We start from the raw sequence: 18614 nt of genomic DNA, 5'->3' as shown, positions 1-18614 counted from the left end.
GGGGGGGGTCTGTCACGCCCTGACCTTAGAGATCCTTTTTATGTCTCTATTTTGGTTGGTTAGGGCGTGAGTTTGGGTGGGCATTCTATGTCTGGTGTTCTATGTTCTATGTTTTGTATTTCTATGTGTTTGGCCTGGTATGGTTCCCAATCAGAGGCAGCTGTCTATCGTTGTCCCTGATTGAGAACCATACTTAGGTAGCCTGTTCCCACCTGTGTTGGTGGGTAGTTGTTTTCTGTTTTGTGTGTCTACACCAAATAGAACTGTTTGTTTGTGCCGTTTTGATAATTTTTGTACTAGTGTTCGGTTATAATAAATGAATCATGGACACGTACCACGCTGCACCTTGGTCCTCACCTTCTTCCACCAACAGCCGTTACAGAAGAGCTGCTGGCAAAACGCACGAAAGTGCTGTTTGAATGAATGCTTACGAGCCTGCTGCTGCCTACCACCGCTCAGTCAGACTGCTCTATCAAATCATAGACTTAGTTATAACATAATAACACACAGAAATATGAGCCTTAGGTCATTAATATGGTCGAATCCGGAAACTATCATCTCGAAAACAAGACGTTTATTCTTTCAGTGAAATACGGAACCGTTCCGTATTTTATCTATCTGGTGGCATCCATAAGTCTAAATATTCCTGTTACATTGCACAACCTTCAATGTTATGTCATAATTACGTAAAATTCTGGCAAATTAGGCAGCCCAAACTGTTGCATATACACTGACTCTGCGTGCAATGAACGCAAGAGAAGTGACACAATTTCACCTGGTTAATATTGCCTGCTAACCTGGATTTCTTTTAGCTAAATATGCAGGTTAAAAAATATATACCTCTGTGTATTGATTTTAAGAAAGGCATTGATGTTTATGGTTAGGTACACCTTGGAGCAACGATACACACCGCATCGATTATATGCAACGCAGGACACGCTAGATAAACTAGTAATATCATCAACCATGTGTAGTTAACTAGCGATTATGATTGATTGATTGTTTTTTATAAGATAAGTTTAATGCTAGCTAGCAACTTACCTTGGCTTACTGCATTCGCGTAACAGGCAGGCTCCTCATGCAGTGCAATGTAATCAGGTGGTTAGAGCGTTGGACTAGTTAACTGTGAGGTTGCAAGATTGAATCTCCCGAGCTGACAAGGTAAAAATCTGTCGTTCTGCCCCTGAACAAGGCAGTTAACCCACCGTTCCTAGGCCGTCATTGAAAATAAGAATGTGTTCTTAACTGACTTGCCTAGTTAAATAAAGATTAAATAAAGGTGTAAAAAAATATATTAAAAAATCGGCCAAATCGGTGTCCAAAAATACAGATTTCCGATTGTTATGAAAACAATCGGCCGTAATTAATCGGCCGTTCCGATTAATCGGCCGACCTCTAGTGGCAACACATCTGTGGAAACAAAACTGCTTGATTTTGTTGAATTGAAAGCAGAAACAGCAGAGGAGATTGCAGCTGAGGTCGTGATGGTCATCCAAAAATATAACCTGAGTTTAACCAAAGTTAAAAATGCTCTGCAGCGGGAGGTGATTGGCTTAGGTTGTCCTGCCCACATCATTCATAACACGGCCAGAACAGCTTTGGATATGATTCCCCTTGATGTTGAGTACCTGGTCACCAAGATATTTTCATATTTTCACCGTCAGAGTAGAAAGACTGAAGAGCTTTTGTGAGTTTGTTGGCCAGGAGTACCATAACATTTTAGGACACAGCAATGTTCACTGGCTGTCCATGCTCCCTGCTCTAGAAAGAGTGCTGAAAAGGTATGTGCCATTGAAATCCTTTTTTCTTTCTGAAGACAAATGCCCTGTTGTCCTGCAAACAATGTTCGAAGATCCACTGACTGAACTTTGGCAGGCCTTTGTCCATGGAAACTTGACCGTATTCAGTGACACGATCAAGATGCTTGAAGGCCAGGACGCTGTGCTGGGGAGTCAGCTGCAATTCTGAGAAACATTGAGGCAAAATTGACTGCAAGACGTGATGACAACCAGTTTTGGTCAGAGGACTTCTGAGAGAGCTAGAGGGAAATGGTGCAATGTCTAAAGAGAGCTTTCTCAAAACATCCCAATCATTCTTCACTACGGCTGTGAACTACTTGCAGGCATTGGGGAAAGTACACAGATAATCTAAAAGGGTTACATTGTCTCCTTTTAAAAAGGCAACCTCAGCGTGAAGAGATCCAGAAGGTAGCAGCCACATTGCAGGAAAAACGCCCCAATGTGACCATCAATGAGGATGCATTGTTTGACGAGGTTACTGGCCTGCAAGAGTTCCTAAAGGGGGGGATCGCTTGAAGAATGGAAAACATCGGAGACACCGCTTAGTCAGAGATGGAGCACGGTGGTTACCCACTTCAAAGAGAACGACATCCCACACACTAACCTGGCTAGATTAGTGTCTGTTGTCATGTGCTTACCTGGAAGTAATGCACCAGTCGAGAGAGTGTTCTCCCAAATGAATGATATATGGACAGCAGCAAGAAATAGGTTCACTGTTCCTACCACCAAGGCCATGCTTATTGTGAAGACCAACTTCAACCTCCCCTGCCAGGAGTTCATGGCCAAAGACAGAGCAATCCTGAATAAAATACATTATTCTGAGAAATATACAGATTAGCTTGGTATAAGTGGTAACGACATAATATAATCTCATCATCGTCTTATTTCTTTATTATGTTGTTAACTATTTCACATAGACTATTGTCTGTTTTTTCAAATTTTCTCATGTTCTCTTCTGCTCTTGTTCTACCCAGACAACCAGGACCACTGAATGGCTGTTCAGATCGGACAGTTCTYTCTTGTCTGTAGTGTTTCTGTAATATAGTTGTTTTCTCTATCACAGTGTGCCTGTTAGACTAAATACATGAAACCGGAATTGTCCCCCTTTTTTATTTCAGATAATAACATTGGATATTTTAATGATATATTGACCGCAAAACTGGAAATGTCCCCGGTTTTAATTTCAGAAATCTGGTCACCTTATGTTAGGGCGAGGTTGCAAAGTAGCTAAAAGGTAGTAAGTAGTTTAAAGTTGCTAATGATCTAAAATCAGTGCTTAATTGAGCCGGATCCTGCTACCTCTCCAATGGGACTGTTTTGTTTCGGGACCTATTTGGCTGGATCCGGTACCTCTCATGGCATGAAAAATAATTGTCACCTTTTGCGATGAAAAAAATATAATAAAAGTGATCAAATTGAATTCGAGTCGCTCAGCCTGATATTCTAAGAGTTGATTTGGGTTGGTTCTGAACAGGTTTATGGTTTGCGCAACATTGTAACCTATGTTTGAGACCAGCGCTTGGCCGTGTCTTGTGTGAGAAGCGCGGCAGTATCTCTCGCATAATTATAATGAGATTTGTATTATCTCATTCCCTCTCTGCTGTGATAGACATGAGCTTGCAACTCTCATCTCTCCTGCGTTGCACTTCATCATTTATTTCCTTATATAATCATTGCCGTGCGAAGGGTTCTGAAAGAACTGCAGCGCCCCTGTAAATTGAAATACATTAGCCAAAATTATAGAATTACTGCTGTCTGTTCATAAAGAAATGACATCATTCAGAATAGCCTACTACGCCAAGAGAAGCCCTATAATTTAGCCACAGAGGATCAATCGCTTATTATTTTTTAAATAAATAGCCTAGCTGTGGATTGTAGCCCAATAACAAGGAATAGCCTACAGTCGGGAAGTCTGTCGGTGAAAAAGCAGCATGCAGACAAAACAGGACTTTCACAATATTTCAAATACAATTGAGGGAAAACAAAGGTTAGAAAGCAAATGGCTCCTGCTGAAAAGTGAAGACTGTGCTGCAGGCTACCAAAATATTTGATCAATTTCCAAATATTGTTTTGAGAGAGAGAGCCATCACAATGAGCTGTGCGTCATTGTGCGAGTCAGTGAAACTGGATAGCATTTTTAGGATTATAATTTCCTCCTCGTATTGTAGCCTACAATATGTGTCTCCACACACCTAGGCTATTGATGGATTCAAGACAAGGTATTTTTTTATTGATCTCAGATTCTCAGTTTGTCCGTGTCAAAGTAGCCTGTCATTTCCATCATTTGTGCGATATTAAAAAAGATTCTGCCAAAGTCTCCAAAATAAAATGACATAGAATCCCACGAAATGTGTTAATAAAAGGCAAACATTTTCAAGGACCCTAGGCTACTAAAAATGTTCCCAATGGGTACAACTTCTGCAAGCACCTCTACTCTAGTGCTCAATGCCACTTCGCAAATGCGATGATATGCATGCAATATTTTTTTTTTTTTTTAAGCATTCCGGTACCTCAGAACTCCTCAGGACACTCCCCTCTCGTGCTAACTTTTTGTTCTGGCACCTCCCGATTGACAAATTAACAAAATGCTAAAGTTGTCCATGCTAGCCATGATGAGATTAGAACACGCTAGACATTAATTCATTCATTCATTGTATTTGATGGGCCTATGATTCAGTGAGGGAGTTTTTTGCTCTTCCTGGTTTTCCCCTTTTTACTCAAAGTGATCGTTGCTAAAGTCTGCATATACACTATGGACGTTTATTTGCTAATTGTTCATGTCAAAATTTGACTTGAATGTAGGCTGTATGGTGTATTTAATATACACTACATGACCAAAAGTATGTGGACAACTGCTCGTCGAACATCTCATTCCAAAATCATGGGCACTAACATGGAGTTTGTCCCACATTTGCTGCTATAACATCCTCCACTCTTCTGGGAAGGCTTTTCAATAGATGTTGGAACATTGCTGCAGGGACTTGCTTCCATTCAGCCACAAGAGCATTAGTGAGGTCGGGCACTGATGTTGGGCGATTAGGCGTCGGTCGCAGTCAGGGTTCCAATTCATCCAAAAGATGTTCAATGGGGTTGAGGTCAGGTCTCTGTGCAGGCCAGTCAAGTTCTTCCACACCGATCTCAACAAACCATCTCTGTATTGACCTTGCATTGTGCACGGGGGCATTATCATGCTGAAAAAGGAAAGGGCCTTTCACAAACTGTTGCCACAAAGTTGGAAGCACAGAATCGTGTAGAATGTCATTGTATGCTGTAGCGTTACGATTTCCCTTCACTGGAACTAAGGGTCCTAGCCTGAACTATGAAATACAGCCCCAGACCATTAATCCTCCGACACCAAACTTTACAGTTGGCACTATGCATTGGGGCAGGTAGCGTTCTCCTGGCATCCCAGATTTGTCCGTCGGACTGCCAGATGGTTCTCTTATCACTCCAGAGAACGCGTTTCCACTGCTCCAGAGTCCAATGGTCGACAAGCTTTATACCACTCCAGCCGACGCTTGGCATTGTGCATGGTGATCTTAGGCTTGTGTGGCTGCTCGACAATGGGAACCCATTTCATGAAGCTCCCCACGAACCGTTATTGTGCTGACGTTGCTTCCAGAGTGGTGGTGAGTGTTGCAACCAAGGACAGACGATTTTTACACGCTACGCTCTTCAGCACTCGGCAGTCCCGTTCTGTGAGCTTGTGTGGCCTACCACTTCACAGCTATGTCTATGGAGATTGCATGGCTGTGTGCTCGATTTTATACACCTGCCAGCAACGGGTGTGGCTGAAATAGCCAAATCCACTCATTTGAAGGGGTGTCCACATACCTTTGTGTACATTTATATTCTGGACTCTGACATTGCTTGTTCTGATATTTCTTAATTTTTCTTCTAACTTTTTGGATTACGTGCATATTGTATTGCTAGGTATTATTACTGCACTGTTGGAGATAGAAACACAATAACTGAAATATCATCTGCAAATCTGTGTACGTGACCAATAAACTTTGATTTGATCTACATTTCTTATTTCATGAAACTACACAAATACTTCACATCAGGCAAACATGATATGCTTTGACTCATGGGTGTGGGGAGTGTGCCCCTTTCTGTCCAATGAGGTCATTTCTGGACAACATTTCTGAAAGTAAAAATATGGTTACACTTTAGAATAGGGAACACATTTTAAGGTCCTATGTCCTTAATAGTCCAACATTGAGACAGCTTACTAAGAATCTGTTTCTTGTGTAACTTGCTCTTTATTAAATACTAATATGTCTTTATTATGGCTAACAAATAGGTTATTAAGGATTGGCCAGAAACACTTGACTTATGTTTGAATAAGAAAACACTTACAGTAGTTGAGGCCTAATAAGACATAATGAAGACCTTATTAGCTACTTAAATGCACACTTACAAACTACAAATTAGTGGCTAAGATGTGTCACTGTGTTTTTAAAATGATTTGCTGGTTTTGATTATTATGATCATGTCTAGCCTTTATTGTAACAAGTGCGCTTTAAAATAATAAAAACACAAAGGTAAAAACAACATATTTTTCTTTCTATTGAATCAATACATTTTAAATATGGTAGTCTATATGATTGTTTATGTGGCATATCACTTTATGAATGTCTATTATGACCATTTATTAGGACTGTGTTATAGTACCTGCATGTGTTTGACATTGTCATTTTCTGTAGAGGTGAATGATTCAGATGGCCACCAGAGGGCCAGAGACTGTTCATCTGAGGAGAGGCAGGGACTGAGAGACAGTAGGCCTAGATGTTCCATGTGAATACAGTGGAGTAAAATCTCCCCTGTAGAATCTGTGGCCCGTACTCATAAAGCATCTCAGACTGGGAGTGCTGATCTAGGATCAGGACCCTGTTGTCCATGTCATCTTATTCATTAGGATTGTAAAGGTAAAACTAATCCTAGATAAGCATTCCTACACTGGGGTGCTTTATGAGTACAGCCCAGCATGCCTTTGACTAATAGTACCGTATCCTATATATCACAGTAATATTTACGTGGGCTAATGTGCAACTGTGCTCAAATCCTCTAGGAGCCGCACAACATTCTGTGTCACTCCCAGGCGGGGCCCATTGATGTTCCCAGTCCGATCGGGACTCTCAGAACCTGCAAAATGTGCCCGTTTCATCTCTCAATTACAGAATTAGTTTGGATTGCTGATGTTCAGGCCTTTATCCGTCACAATATGGCTCAAGTTTGTTGAAGTGTTAAAAAAAAAAAAATCCTAAAAGAAAAGTCATGCATCACCGGCAGCTGGTGCTGTTTCAAAGCAGCCCCATCCCCTTAAAGATGAAATCAATTTCGTTTCAAGTCCTGTACCTCTGCTGGATGATGAGGGCTCTAGGGGTGGGGTTTTTATTGGGAGTGAAGAGGGGAGAGAGAAAAAAAATCTGTTTGATTTGTCAGAACTTCTTTAGATTAATATACAGCTGTCACTATACTGAGGAACCAGACCTCATCATCACCTTTCATCTGGCTGATTTAACCCCAGGCACCAGACACACCTTTCACACACACACACACGCACGCTCACAAACACGCACATGCATGTGTACGTGTGTGAGTATGGTTATGTCTTTGGTGTGTGTCTCTGTCGTTGAATGTCAATGTGTTGCCACACTCGACCAAAGACAACCCTAGTTGTCTATCTGTCTAGTCCACACGTTTACAGGGTCACATGAGCACGTCGTCAGAGTGGCAGTCTAATTGAGTGCGATGGGCTTTTGAAGGACCAGTTGCACTCCCAGGCTTGGGCTCTAATGCAAACAGAGACATCAAGAGTCTCTCTGTGATTTGAGAGTGTTTAAATAACACATTGTGTTCAATCACCAGCCAGGCAGGCCTCACAATGCACATAAAGAGAGAGGGGGTAGGGTGGAGGGAGAGAAATACAGAGAGAGTTGGGGAGAGAGAAGGAGAGAGAAAAGAGGTTACATTCTAATACGAGTATGATGAATTGTTTACACATGTGGATCTCTCAGTACAGTGATCAAGTATTCTAGACTCGGATATTACAGTTGTGCTGTACAAACAGGCACACGCACACATGAAACACATTCATACACACACACACACACACACACACACACTCAGCATGTTTAAGAAACATACTGTAGCTGATCTCTGTACCAGTACTATTGTACACTCAGGGTAGTTTGGAGACTCGGTGAGCGACAAGAGCACTTATGCATGAAACCCTTTGGCTCTGAGGAACACTAATCAGTCAAGCCCGTACTCTGAGAAACAAGCAGGGCTGCCTGAGTGGGACAGGAGTGGGATCATTATTAATTAACACGTTTAAAAGTGAAGGCACACTCTGAGACATCACTAATTACTGCTGCTGGTGCTGCACTTAAAACACATCTGAGACTCAGCACACACTGTAGCGTGTGTGTGGATGTGTGTGTGTGTTTGCTTAACTGTAATGTCATAACGCACACTTTGGTTCCTCCTCTGTGTGTTCCATGCTCCTACCCCAGTGCACATTCCTCCACCTCGGCTTAAACACACACCACACACACACACACACACACACACACACACACACACACACACACACACACCACACACACACACACACACAGCCACACCACACCAAAACACACACACACACACACACACACACACACAAACAAACTTCAGCTGTCCCCTGGCCAGGACGATTTTCTGCATAACCATGAAATACCTCTTCACCTGTGTGTGTTTAGTTTAATTTAGTCCCTCAATGAGTTCCACGGACAGAAAGGAGTATTGAAGTATCTGTCAGTTGACGGCCTCAGTTTAGTGCATAGAGCAGGGCTAGGGTGTGGGCTGTGTTATTATTACATTACAGTAAGACAATGATTTACAATTAATTCCATTCTAACACACACAGACTGCCATGGACTCAAACTGGGTGAGCAAGTAAAACAATAGACCTATAGCATATTTATTATTATTATAGTTATTAGAAAAAGAGGGTTGTTATTAATAAAACTTTTTTTTTTACTATGAACTGTTAAAAGTGCTCATATTGCCGGCTACATATTTGCTGGCTGCAGCCCGGAGGCACTCAAAAAGAATGGGGATTATTCATTATCAATAATATTTTAGGTAAACCCTTCGAAATATAGTATCTCTATGAGTAAAAGTTTCATCGTAAAGTTTGCTCATCAAAACCCTGACAATGTCATTTAAGTCAATACAGCAAAGTATCCCGCTCTTTTCTTGTCTTCTTATACTTGAACACACACTTCATTATCTCAATACCTAACTGTCTCGTCTATATTTATTGGAATCGCATAAACACACACCTCTCCTGTGTTGCCGCTCTCCCCATCCCATTCCTACGTGGAAAGGCAGGTCTATAGATGATTCACACCCTGTCTGCTGTTTTAGGGACATTAGAGGTTCTGGAATGTGCAACTCAGCATTGAGAGAAACGTGGAAGTCTTAAACCCTGGTATTTTATGTCACCTCCCCTCTTTCACATGGGTTGTTGATGAAAATTCAGGTGATAATACCTTTCCAGGAGAAGTAGGTTCTGTCTCTAATGGCACCCTATCTATTCCCTATACAGCGCACTACTTTTGACCAGAGTCCTATGCTCCCTGGTCAAAAGTAGTGCACTATATAGGGTATAGGGTGCCATTTGGGATGTAGTCATAGAGAGATCCAACAGGATCCTTGGAGAATGAAAAAGTAAGATGCTTGACTTTCTCAACTCTGAACCTTTTTCTCTCATGAAAAACACCACATTGAAGTCTAAAATCATCTTTCTCTTTCACCTTCTCATAACCTTCATTTCTAATTTTGCATGACTAGGTACAAATGTTTAGTACAACTGGTGCTATGTCTACTGGTAGGATGTGCAGGTGAGAGACCCTCCACTCTGACATGCTCCTACCTCCATGTAGGCCTCAGGTTTGAGACAGTAGACTACACGATCTGTCTCTCTCTGTCTTTCTCATTCTCTCCCTCTCAATCTCTCTGTAGCACTTTTGTCTCTCCCTCTCTATTTCCATATTCCTCTCTGTCTCGCTCCCCATCTCCCTCTCTCTAGGGTCGTATGAATCCACCGTCAGCTTGTCTTTCTCTGGCGGTGCTGCACACCATCTCTCCCCTCTCTCCTTCTCACTCTCACTCTCCGCACCGGGTGGGAGGACAACATTGCTCTCAGTCAAACACACAATCCTGTTTTGTTACCTTGTAAATTATTTTCCTGGGAGGATGTTGGGCTTGGAGGAGGAAATGAGATAGAAGGCTCCTCCACCATGTGAGAAATTAGCCCAGAGATATGTGATCCTGCCTGGGCTCCCTCGGCCCCCAGCCTCCTCCTCCTCTCCCTCTTCCTCCTCCTCCCCTGGCGGCTAGCTGCTGGCCTGGCTCTGTCCTCAACGCTGGGGTGAGACTAGATGGCCTGTCAGACTGCACATGTTCCTGTGATACCTCCCAATAATACATCTGGTGTATTAGAGAGAGAGTGTATGAGCGTGTGTGTGTATGTGCGTGTGTGTGTGAGCGTGTGTATGTGTGTGTGCACGGGTATGCCTGATAGCAGCAAGGTTAATTTTAGGACAGTATATCTCTCCGTCTTCTATATTTTACTGAAACTCTTTCTCTAATACAAATCATGGTATTAAACACTCTAGTGTAGGTGTATAGTTACACTGTCCATTATGGTGCTAAATCCATACCTGTAAAGGACACACGAGTCTTTTCATTACTGATAGGTGCACACAGGTCGCTGTCCTTCACATACTGAAATTAGTTACAGCAACCTGTAGTAGTAACCTTCCTGTATGTTTGAGAATCCGTTTCCATTTTGATATGTCCATTTCCTTTACTCTGTCTCCATCTTGTGGTCAACACTGGTCTTTCACGTTGATGTTAAAAAGGTGAACTATAGATAGATACTTATTATGGTATCTAAAAGTGTTTTTTATGGAAGTTCAATTGTTATAGACGAATTATTAAAGGTAGAATTTAAGCTAAGCAAAACCTGAAAGAGTTAAAAGTAGTAAAATAACAGGTCTGATTCCTGTAGTAAGCCTAGACTTATCAAAGCGCGTACGCATAACCGCCTACTTGATACTGACAATGACAAAAGACATGGAGCTCGAGACGCGCGAATTAGCCTACAAACAAAGGGAAATGTAGGCCTATACTAATTTATGAAAATCAGAACAAATCCTCTTTCTCGTGAGTGTTGCGGGTGTAAACTTGTCTTGCATAAACTTATCTTGGAGGATTGCATACGGGTAAATTAATGTATTTAAATGTTTCACTCAAGATTTGCGCAGGGTAAATACTCATGATAATGGCAAAAAAATTTAATTAAAACAAGATGTATAAGCCTACTTTGGGGAAACGAATGACTAAATATATATCCTATAGGGAAATAAGAAGGAGACCCAACAATATAAGTGAAATTCAACCATGTGCTTTAGTAACGACAGAGACTCACTGAGTCTGCTTCGTCACACAGTATAAAAAGTGTTTGACTTAAATCCATAAAGGCAACCATTAACATAAAAACTGAAGTTAATTGCCTATTAAAGAGGGCATGTTTAAATACAGATGCTCTGGTGTCTGGTCCCTAACAGATTGTTAGGCCTATACATTTGATTCCTATCTGATGTGTGTTCATACCACTCAAGATGTTATGTTGAGCACTTGTAGGCCTATGTTACTGAGTTGGTTGTTGGAAATAAAGGGTTGTGTATAGGAGATGACAATTTCTCAAAAAATAAATTGTATTTTTTTTAAATTAATTGAGTGTTTCCAAATTAAAACTAACTAGCCAAACTAAATTAAATTAGGGATGTGGGATTAGGCTACTGTCTAAGATCAACTGTTGAAGAGCTAAACCAAAAGATCTTAGATAGGCTACTTTATATTCTGTATGCCTATTCCCTGATGTTTTTGAAATTAGGCTAGTGTTATGATTCTCTTATGGTTTTGAATATGAGTAAATTACTAAATAATAGTGTTTTAGGCCCTAAACTCTGCCTTTATTTGGTATTTTTGTAATCAGAAATTCAGCTGCTGGCTAAAGAATTATGATAATTAGGCCTATGATAAAATAGTTGGTACATCAGCTTGTCAATCAGGAGCCAAACATTCCTTGACAATGGGTTTAATTTGATCATCTGTGTCAACACAGTTTGAGATCATTTTGACCCGTAGGTCTTCCATCCATTTCAATGCGTAAATGCACTTTGCTGGACGAAAAAAAACATGCCCGACCTCGCAACAGTAAATAAGGGGCGCGGCTTGATAATGTCTCTATTATGATGTCACAAAGCATGCAGTTAAAAAATAGAGTCTTGTGTATTTTGGTTCAGTCATCGATATGGATGTGTATGAAGAAGTAGGTGTACCGGAGTTTGGTGCTCCTTGGCCRYCCATGACGATGCCCGACCAAGGAGTGATTGACCAYTTTACCATWTTCTTCMSGCTTTTTCTTGGAGGACTAAAGGATGTAGGCCTGAGTACAAAACTAGACAAGGACATTTCCTGAACATAATGTGTGCCTGCTTGTATTGAAGTAGGCTAATAYTGGTAGAAGTTTGAAGGGCTTGTGGCTGGTGTAGTCTATGGAGCTTAATGCAAATGTGAAATGGCTTTAGTTGAAAGAGTAGTTAAATAGCAGTGGTGGAAAAAGTACCCAATTATCATACATAAAAGTTAAGATACCCTAATAGAAAATCAAGTAAAAGTGAAAGTCACCCAGTAAAATACTACTTAAATAAAAGTAAAAGTATTTGGGTTAAAATATACTTAAGTATCAAATGTAAATGTAGCCTATAAATCATTTCAAATTGCATGTATTAACAAAACAAGAAGGCACAATTTTCTTGTTTTATTTTACGGATAGCCAGGAGCACACTCCAACACTTTTACAAACAAAGTGTYTGTGTTTTGTGAGTCCGCCATCAGAGGCAGTAAGGATGACCAGGGCTGTTTTCTTGATAAGTGCGTGAATTGGACAATTTTCTTGTCCTGCTAAGCATTCAAAATGTAACAAGTACTTTTGGTTGTCAAGAAAAATGTATGAAGTAAAAAGTATATTATTTAAGGCCTCCCGATAGGCGTATCGGTCCTAGGCGCGGCATCACTACAGCCTGGCTGTGTCATTACCGGCCGTGACCGGGAGTCCCATAGGGCGGTGCACAATTGGCCCAGTGGGTTAGGGCAGGGTTTTGGGGAGGCTTTACTTGGCACATCTCGCTATAGTGGTGGGCCCGGGCGCCTGCAGGCTGACTTCGGTTGTCAGTTGAACAGTGTTTCCTCCGACACGTTGGTGCAGCTAAAAAATTAATGTACTTTAAAGTACTACTTGAGTAGTTTTTGGGGAGATTTGTACTTTATTAAAGTACTTTACACCACTGGTAAATAGTACCCACAGAGATCCTTTATGGTAATCTACCTTTCTACCTCACTGACAGTCCATTCCATCTGATGTGAATTCCATAATAAATGGTAATGTGACATTTGTTTGTTTGTTTGTCCAGTTTCTCTTCTCTCTAGAAGAGGAATGGTTTGGAGCAACCCATCCTGGAGTGGGATGGGAGCTCACTCTCCCTGCTGTCCTGATTTTTTGGGGTGTTATATTACTATGGAGGACCGTCCTTGCGGTAAACCTTTTGTATTATTACCATGTTACAACAATTTTCATACACTTCAACTTCCTATGGAAATGAAAGGAATTGAGGGAAAGGCTCATTTTGCAGTTTGATCTTCTAATGATGTAGTCCATGTTTGAACGTTGTTCTCATTGCCTTGTCTCTGTTTCTTATAGATCAAAAGCAGGATACGTCTATGTGAGTTTTCCTACCTTTCATTAAGTAGCTCAGATGAGGAGACGCAAGCTTTTMRACTTACATTTTATACAGTAGATTTAGCWCCTTAGTCATGCCTGAACCAAGACTAATTTCYTATTCCCCTCTGTATCWCCAGTGYCTGAGACACAGCTAAATGTGAAACTCGCCCAGCTATCGAAAAAGAAATGTGACATAATGATTCAATTGTCTGAAATGGAGATACTGGTACGTTTCAGAAGCTAAGGCAGGACTGGTTAACATTTCTGGACTTGAATAACATTACTTTTCATGATAATTGTAACTTCTGTTCTAAATCTGGTTGGTTTTAGTTGAAGGACTATGACGCGCCAGTGAAAAGGTTGCGGGCATGCCTGCAGTCCTCTCAGGAGGATAATCAAGAGCTGGAGGTAAGCATCAGAGAACTCGGTGGTGGCATCTTTCTTACCTTACCAAATGAGGAGAGTTACAAACTACACACCAGTCAGAGTTATACTTAAACTACATCTTTAATAAGCTTTAAGCTTTAGCCTTTGACTTTCAACAAATCACTATCTATAATAAACCATTGAGAGTGACTACAGAAAAATACAAAGATTTTTATAGCCAAGATACACCCCTCTCAACTTACATGACGAACCACAGATCTTAGGAACAGTTCACAAAGGTTAAGATTTGTATGAAAGATATCTATAAAACATAGCAACAGTTACTGCTTGTCAACCGTCTCATTGTAAAGACCAGTTCTGGCCCCCTCCAACTCCAAACTGGAATCGTCTCACCCTGACGGTACTATAGCACGAAAACATTACCTTTACTATCTGGAATGTCTTTAGGCTTCATTACCCAAAGACATCGTAAATCTTCTCTGTCAGTGCTATCTCATAGAGGCCCATCCTCAGTGGAACACACACAATACTCTATTCTGTCGAATGTAACAACTATTATAATGTAATACAAGCATATAACATCATTACAAGCATTATAACATCATCTTGCAATTTTCCACGACAACTCTTATTCCTAACCCCTTTAACTAGTTTCCCTGCCCTCTACAGTGTATGACCAATGTGTCATCATGTCTAATAGACTGACATTGACTAATGTTTAGTTACTGGAAATGTATGGAGTTCTATAGGTGCAAAGTCAAATAACATCTGAAAATGTATTTGAACTATTAACTCACGGTCAAAGTATAGTCCATTTATCAATTTGTTTAATTGTCATGGTCAGACGTTTATCACACAGTTAACATTGAGCCCATCTCTTTTATCCCAAGGATATGAAGAAACAATGGGACATCAGAGCTGGAGAAATGGAGGCATTTCATCTACAACTCCAGGAGCGTGTTGAACGCATACAGAAACTGAAAGCTGTTGTAAGTCCATTACTGCTCAATCAAACTCACTCGTTTGGTATGATGATAAAGAGCTATCTTAATGGGGTTTATGTTATGGCTCCCAACAGTGTGGACTGATGGAACCACTTAAAGAGCATCACGGTGGGGATGCCAGGATCCCTAGTGCCACCAACACCCAATCTACCGGTGAGTAAATCACACAGATTGATCAGCGTATAAAAAGTTTGCTAACTGTTTATCGACCTACTAAGTTTACTTGTCAGGATTGTTCGAGGGTAGAAGCATTATCTACAACTAAATGTGCATTGATATGTTGATCAAATAATCACCTTTGTTACAGATATCAAGAGTGAGGAAAACATTGAGATCGAGGTCACTGTGATGAAGGATGCAACCTTAGTAAGTTAATGTATAGTCTGTGTAAGCTAGGAGACATTTGGTTAAGTTACTGAAATAAGTAGATGAAAAGACTGGGTGTGATTACAGAAAGGACCCTCTTTTCAGTTTACCCCAAAACTGTAAATACTATAATATTTTACAATGGATCGTTGTTTGCTGGCTCTAGCACTTGAAAATGCAGAATCTTCTACAGATCAAAACCACACTGGAGGAGGTGAACAAGGGTCTTCGGGGTAGGCTATGTTACAAACACACAACATATGTCCCACCAGCCAGAATCACTTTATTCTGTATTGATATTTTCTTTACTTTACATGTATGTCTGTTTACTTTGCAACAGACAAAAATTGGCAGCTTGAAGAGAAGAATGCCGCTCTACATCAAAAACTCCACAGCACTGAGAAGATGTATAGACAGACTCTAAACGAGCTGTAAGTGGATTTTGATATTAGTTTGATCATATTAGGATTTGTTCTCATTCACATGACATGTACATTGGTGTTTGTCTTTTCACAGGACCAAAGCCCTGATTCAAGGCAAACATGAGGAAAAGCAACATGTAAGTAAGCCTAAGACAGCCTGCCAAATACTGATCCATAACCGCTCAATAGTAAGCTAAACTACGAAGTACTTAAACCAAACCATAAGGCCCAGTATCAACACTCGTATTGGGTCACGTGATAGGATGTCTTTGCACACATTTCTAATGCAATTTTTGTTTTCTCTTCAGAATGACACGCTACAAGACAAAATCCAGACCATATCTGTAAGGAGAACATTCACTTTAAAGTTAGCTACTGTAGTTGCACTAAGGTGTTATTAGCTACGTTTTGCTAGTTACTCTGTGTCTTGCTGTACACTAAGATATACAGTGCTGCTTGAATGTATGTGAACCCTACAGGGCTGCTCATTATTTTGCTATAAAATAAACATATAAAATCCTTATCTAAACCCCAATTCGTAATAAAAACATTCCAAGTGACAGAAACCAAAGAAATATGATATATTTTCATTGTTTATTTAACAAAAGAGGTTTATTTAACAGAAACTCAGATTTGATGTTTGCAAAAATACATGAACTCCTTCAGTCAATAGCTTGTGGCACCTCCATTAGCAGCGATAACTCTGAGTAAACGTCTCCTATAGCCAGTAATCAGTTTCTGACATCTGTTTTGAGGGATTTCAAATCAAATCAAAATGTTATTTGTCACATACACATGGTTAGCAGATGTTAATGCGAGTTTAGCGAAATGCTTGTGCTTCTAATTCCGACAATGCAGTAATAGCCAACGAATAATCTAACCTGACAATTTCACAACTGCTACCTTATACACACAAGTGTAAAGGGATGAAGAATATGTACATAAAGATATATGAATGAGTGATGGTACAGAACAGCATAGGCAAGATGCAGTAGATGGTATCTAGTACAGTATATACACATGAGATGAGTAATGTAGGGTATGTAAACATTATATTAAGTGGCATTGTTTAAAGTGGCTAGTGATATTTTGTTTTACATGTATGGCAGCAGCCACTCAATGTTAGTGGTGGCTGTTTAACAGTCTGATGCCCTTGAGATAGAAGCTGTTTTTCAGTCTCTCGGTCTCTGCTTTGATGCACCTGTACTGACCTCGCCTTCTGGATGATAGCGGGGTGAACAGGCAGTGGCTCGGGTGGTTGTTGTCCTTGATGGTCTTTATGGCCTTCCTGTGACATCGGGTGGTGTAGGTGTCCTGGAGGGCAGGTAGTTTGCCCCCGGTGATGCGTTGTGCAGACCTCACTACCCTCTGGAGAGCCTTACGGTTGTGGGCGGAGCAGTTGCCGTCCAGGCGGTGATACAGCCCGACAGGATGCTCTCGATTGTGCATCTGTAAAAGTTTGTGAGTGATTTTGGTGACAGCCGAATTTCTTCAGCCTCTGAGGTTGAAGAGGCACTGCTGCGCCTTCTTCACCACGCTGTCTGTGTGGGTGGACCAATTCAGTTTGTCCGTGATGTGTACGCCGAGTAACTTAAAACTTTCTACCCTCTCCACTACTGTCCCGTCGATGTGGATAGGGGGGTGCTCCCTCTGCTGTTTCCTGAAGTCCACGATTATCTCCTTTGTTTTGTTGACGTTGAGTGTGAGGTTATTTTCCTGACACCACACTCCGAGGGCCCTCACCTCCTCCCTGTAGGCCGTCTCGTCGGTGTTGGTAATCAAGCCTACCACTGTAGTGTCGTCTGCAAACTTGATGATTGAGTTGGAGGCTTGCATGGCCACGCAGTCGTGGGTGCAAGGGAGTACAGGAGAGGGCTCAGAACGCACCCTTGTGGGGCCCCAGTGTTGAGGATCAGCGGGGTGGAGATGTTGTTACCTACCCTCACCACCTGGGGGGGCCCCGTCAGGAAGTCCAGTACCCAGTTGCACAGGGCAGGGTCGAGACCCAGGGTATCGAGCTTGATGACGAGTTTGGAGGGTACTATGGTGTTAAATGCTGAGCTGTAGTCAATGAACAGCATTCTCACATAGTTATTCCTCTTGTCCAGATGGGTTAGGGCAGTGTGCAGTGTGGTTGCGATTGCGTCGTCGGTGGACCTATTGGGGCGGTAAGCAAATTGGAGTGGGTCTAGGGTGTCAGGTAGGGTGGAGGTGATATGGTCCTTGACTTGTCTCTCAAAGCACTTCATGATGACGGAAGTGAGTGCTACGGGGCGGTAGTCGTTTAGCTCAGTTACCTTAGCTTTCTTGGGAACAGGAACAATGGTGGCCCTCTTGAAGCATGTGGGAACAGCAGACTGGGATAAGGATTGATTGATATGTCCGTAAACACACCAGCCAGCTGGTCTGCGCATGCTCTGAGGACACGGCTGGGGATGCCGTCTGGGCCTGCAGCCTTGCGAGGGTTACAACGTTTAATGTTTTCTCACGTCGGCTGCAGTGAAGGAGAGTCCGCAGGTTTTGGTAGCGGGCCGTGTCAGTGGCACTGTATTGTCCTCAAAGCGAGCAAAGAAGTTGTCTAGTCTGTCGGGGAGCAAGACATCCTGGTCCGCGACGGGGCTGGTTTTCTTTTTGTAATCCGTGATTGACTGTAGACCCTGCCACATATACATCTTGTGTCTGAGCCGTTGAATTGCGACTCTACTTTGTCTCTATACTGACGCTTAGCTTGTTTGATTGCCTTGCGGAGGGAATAGCTACACTGTTTGTATTCGGTCATGTTTTCCGGGCA

General features: G+C 41.6%; 1 protein-coding gene across 1 annotated transcript in view; it reads left to right on the top strand.

The window, feature by feature from the left end:
- Nucleotides 1-12128: 12128 nt before the first annotated feature.
- Nucleotides 12129-18614, top strand: part of LOC139022773 (uncharacterized) — a 14866-nt gene continuing 8380 nt past the window's right edge. The window contains exons 1-12 of the mRNA XM_070433954.1: nucleotides 12129-12303; nucleotides 13337-13459; nucleotides 13624-13645; nucleotides 13782-13870; nucleotides 13975-14052; nucleotides 14922-15020; nucleotides 15110-15188; nucleotides 15343-15401; nucleotides 15595-15634; nucleotides 15742-15832; nucleotides 15918-15960; nucleotides 16132-16167. Of these exons, the coding sequence (XP_070290055.1) occupies nucleotides 12175-12303; nucleotides 13337-13459; nucleotides 13624-13645; nucleotides 13782-13870; nucleotides 13975-14052; nucleotides 14922-15020; nucleotides 15110-15188; nucleotides 15343-15401; nucleotides 15595-15634; nucleotides 15742-15832; nucleotides 15918-15960; nucleotides 16132-16167 (888 nt within the window). The 5' untranslated portion in view covers nucleotides 12129-12174. The remainder of the gene's footprint in view (nucleotides 12304-13336; nucleotides 13460-13623; nucleotides 13646-13781; nucleotides 13871-13974; nucleotides 14053-14921; nucleotides 15021-15109; nucleotides 15189-15342; nucleotides 15402-15594; nucleotides 15635-15741; nucleotides 15833-15917; nucleotides 15961-16131; nucleotides 16168-18614) is intronic.

Source organism: Salvelinus sp. IW2-2015, linkage group LG22, assembly GCF_002910315.2.
Source record: "Salvelinus sp. IW2-2015 linkage group LG22, ASM291031v2, whole genome shotgun sequence".
Classification (NCBI taxonomy): Eukaryota; Metazoa; Chordata; class Actinopteri; order Salmoniformes; family Salmonidae; genus Salvelinus; species Salvelinus sp. IW2-2015.
Note: the sequence above shows the minus strand (reverse complement) of the source record. Positions and strands in the feature narration are given on the sequence as shown.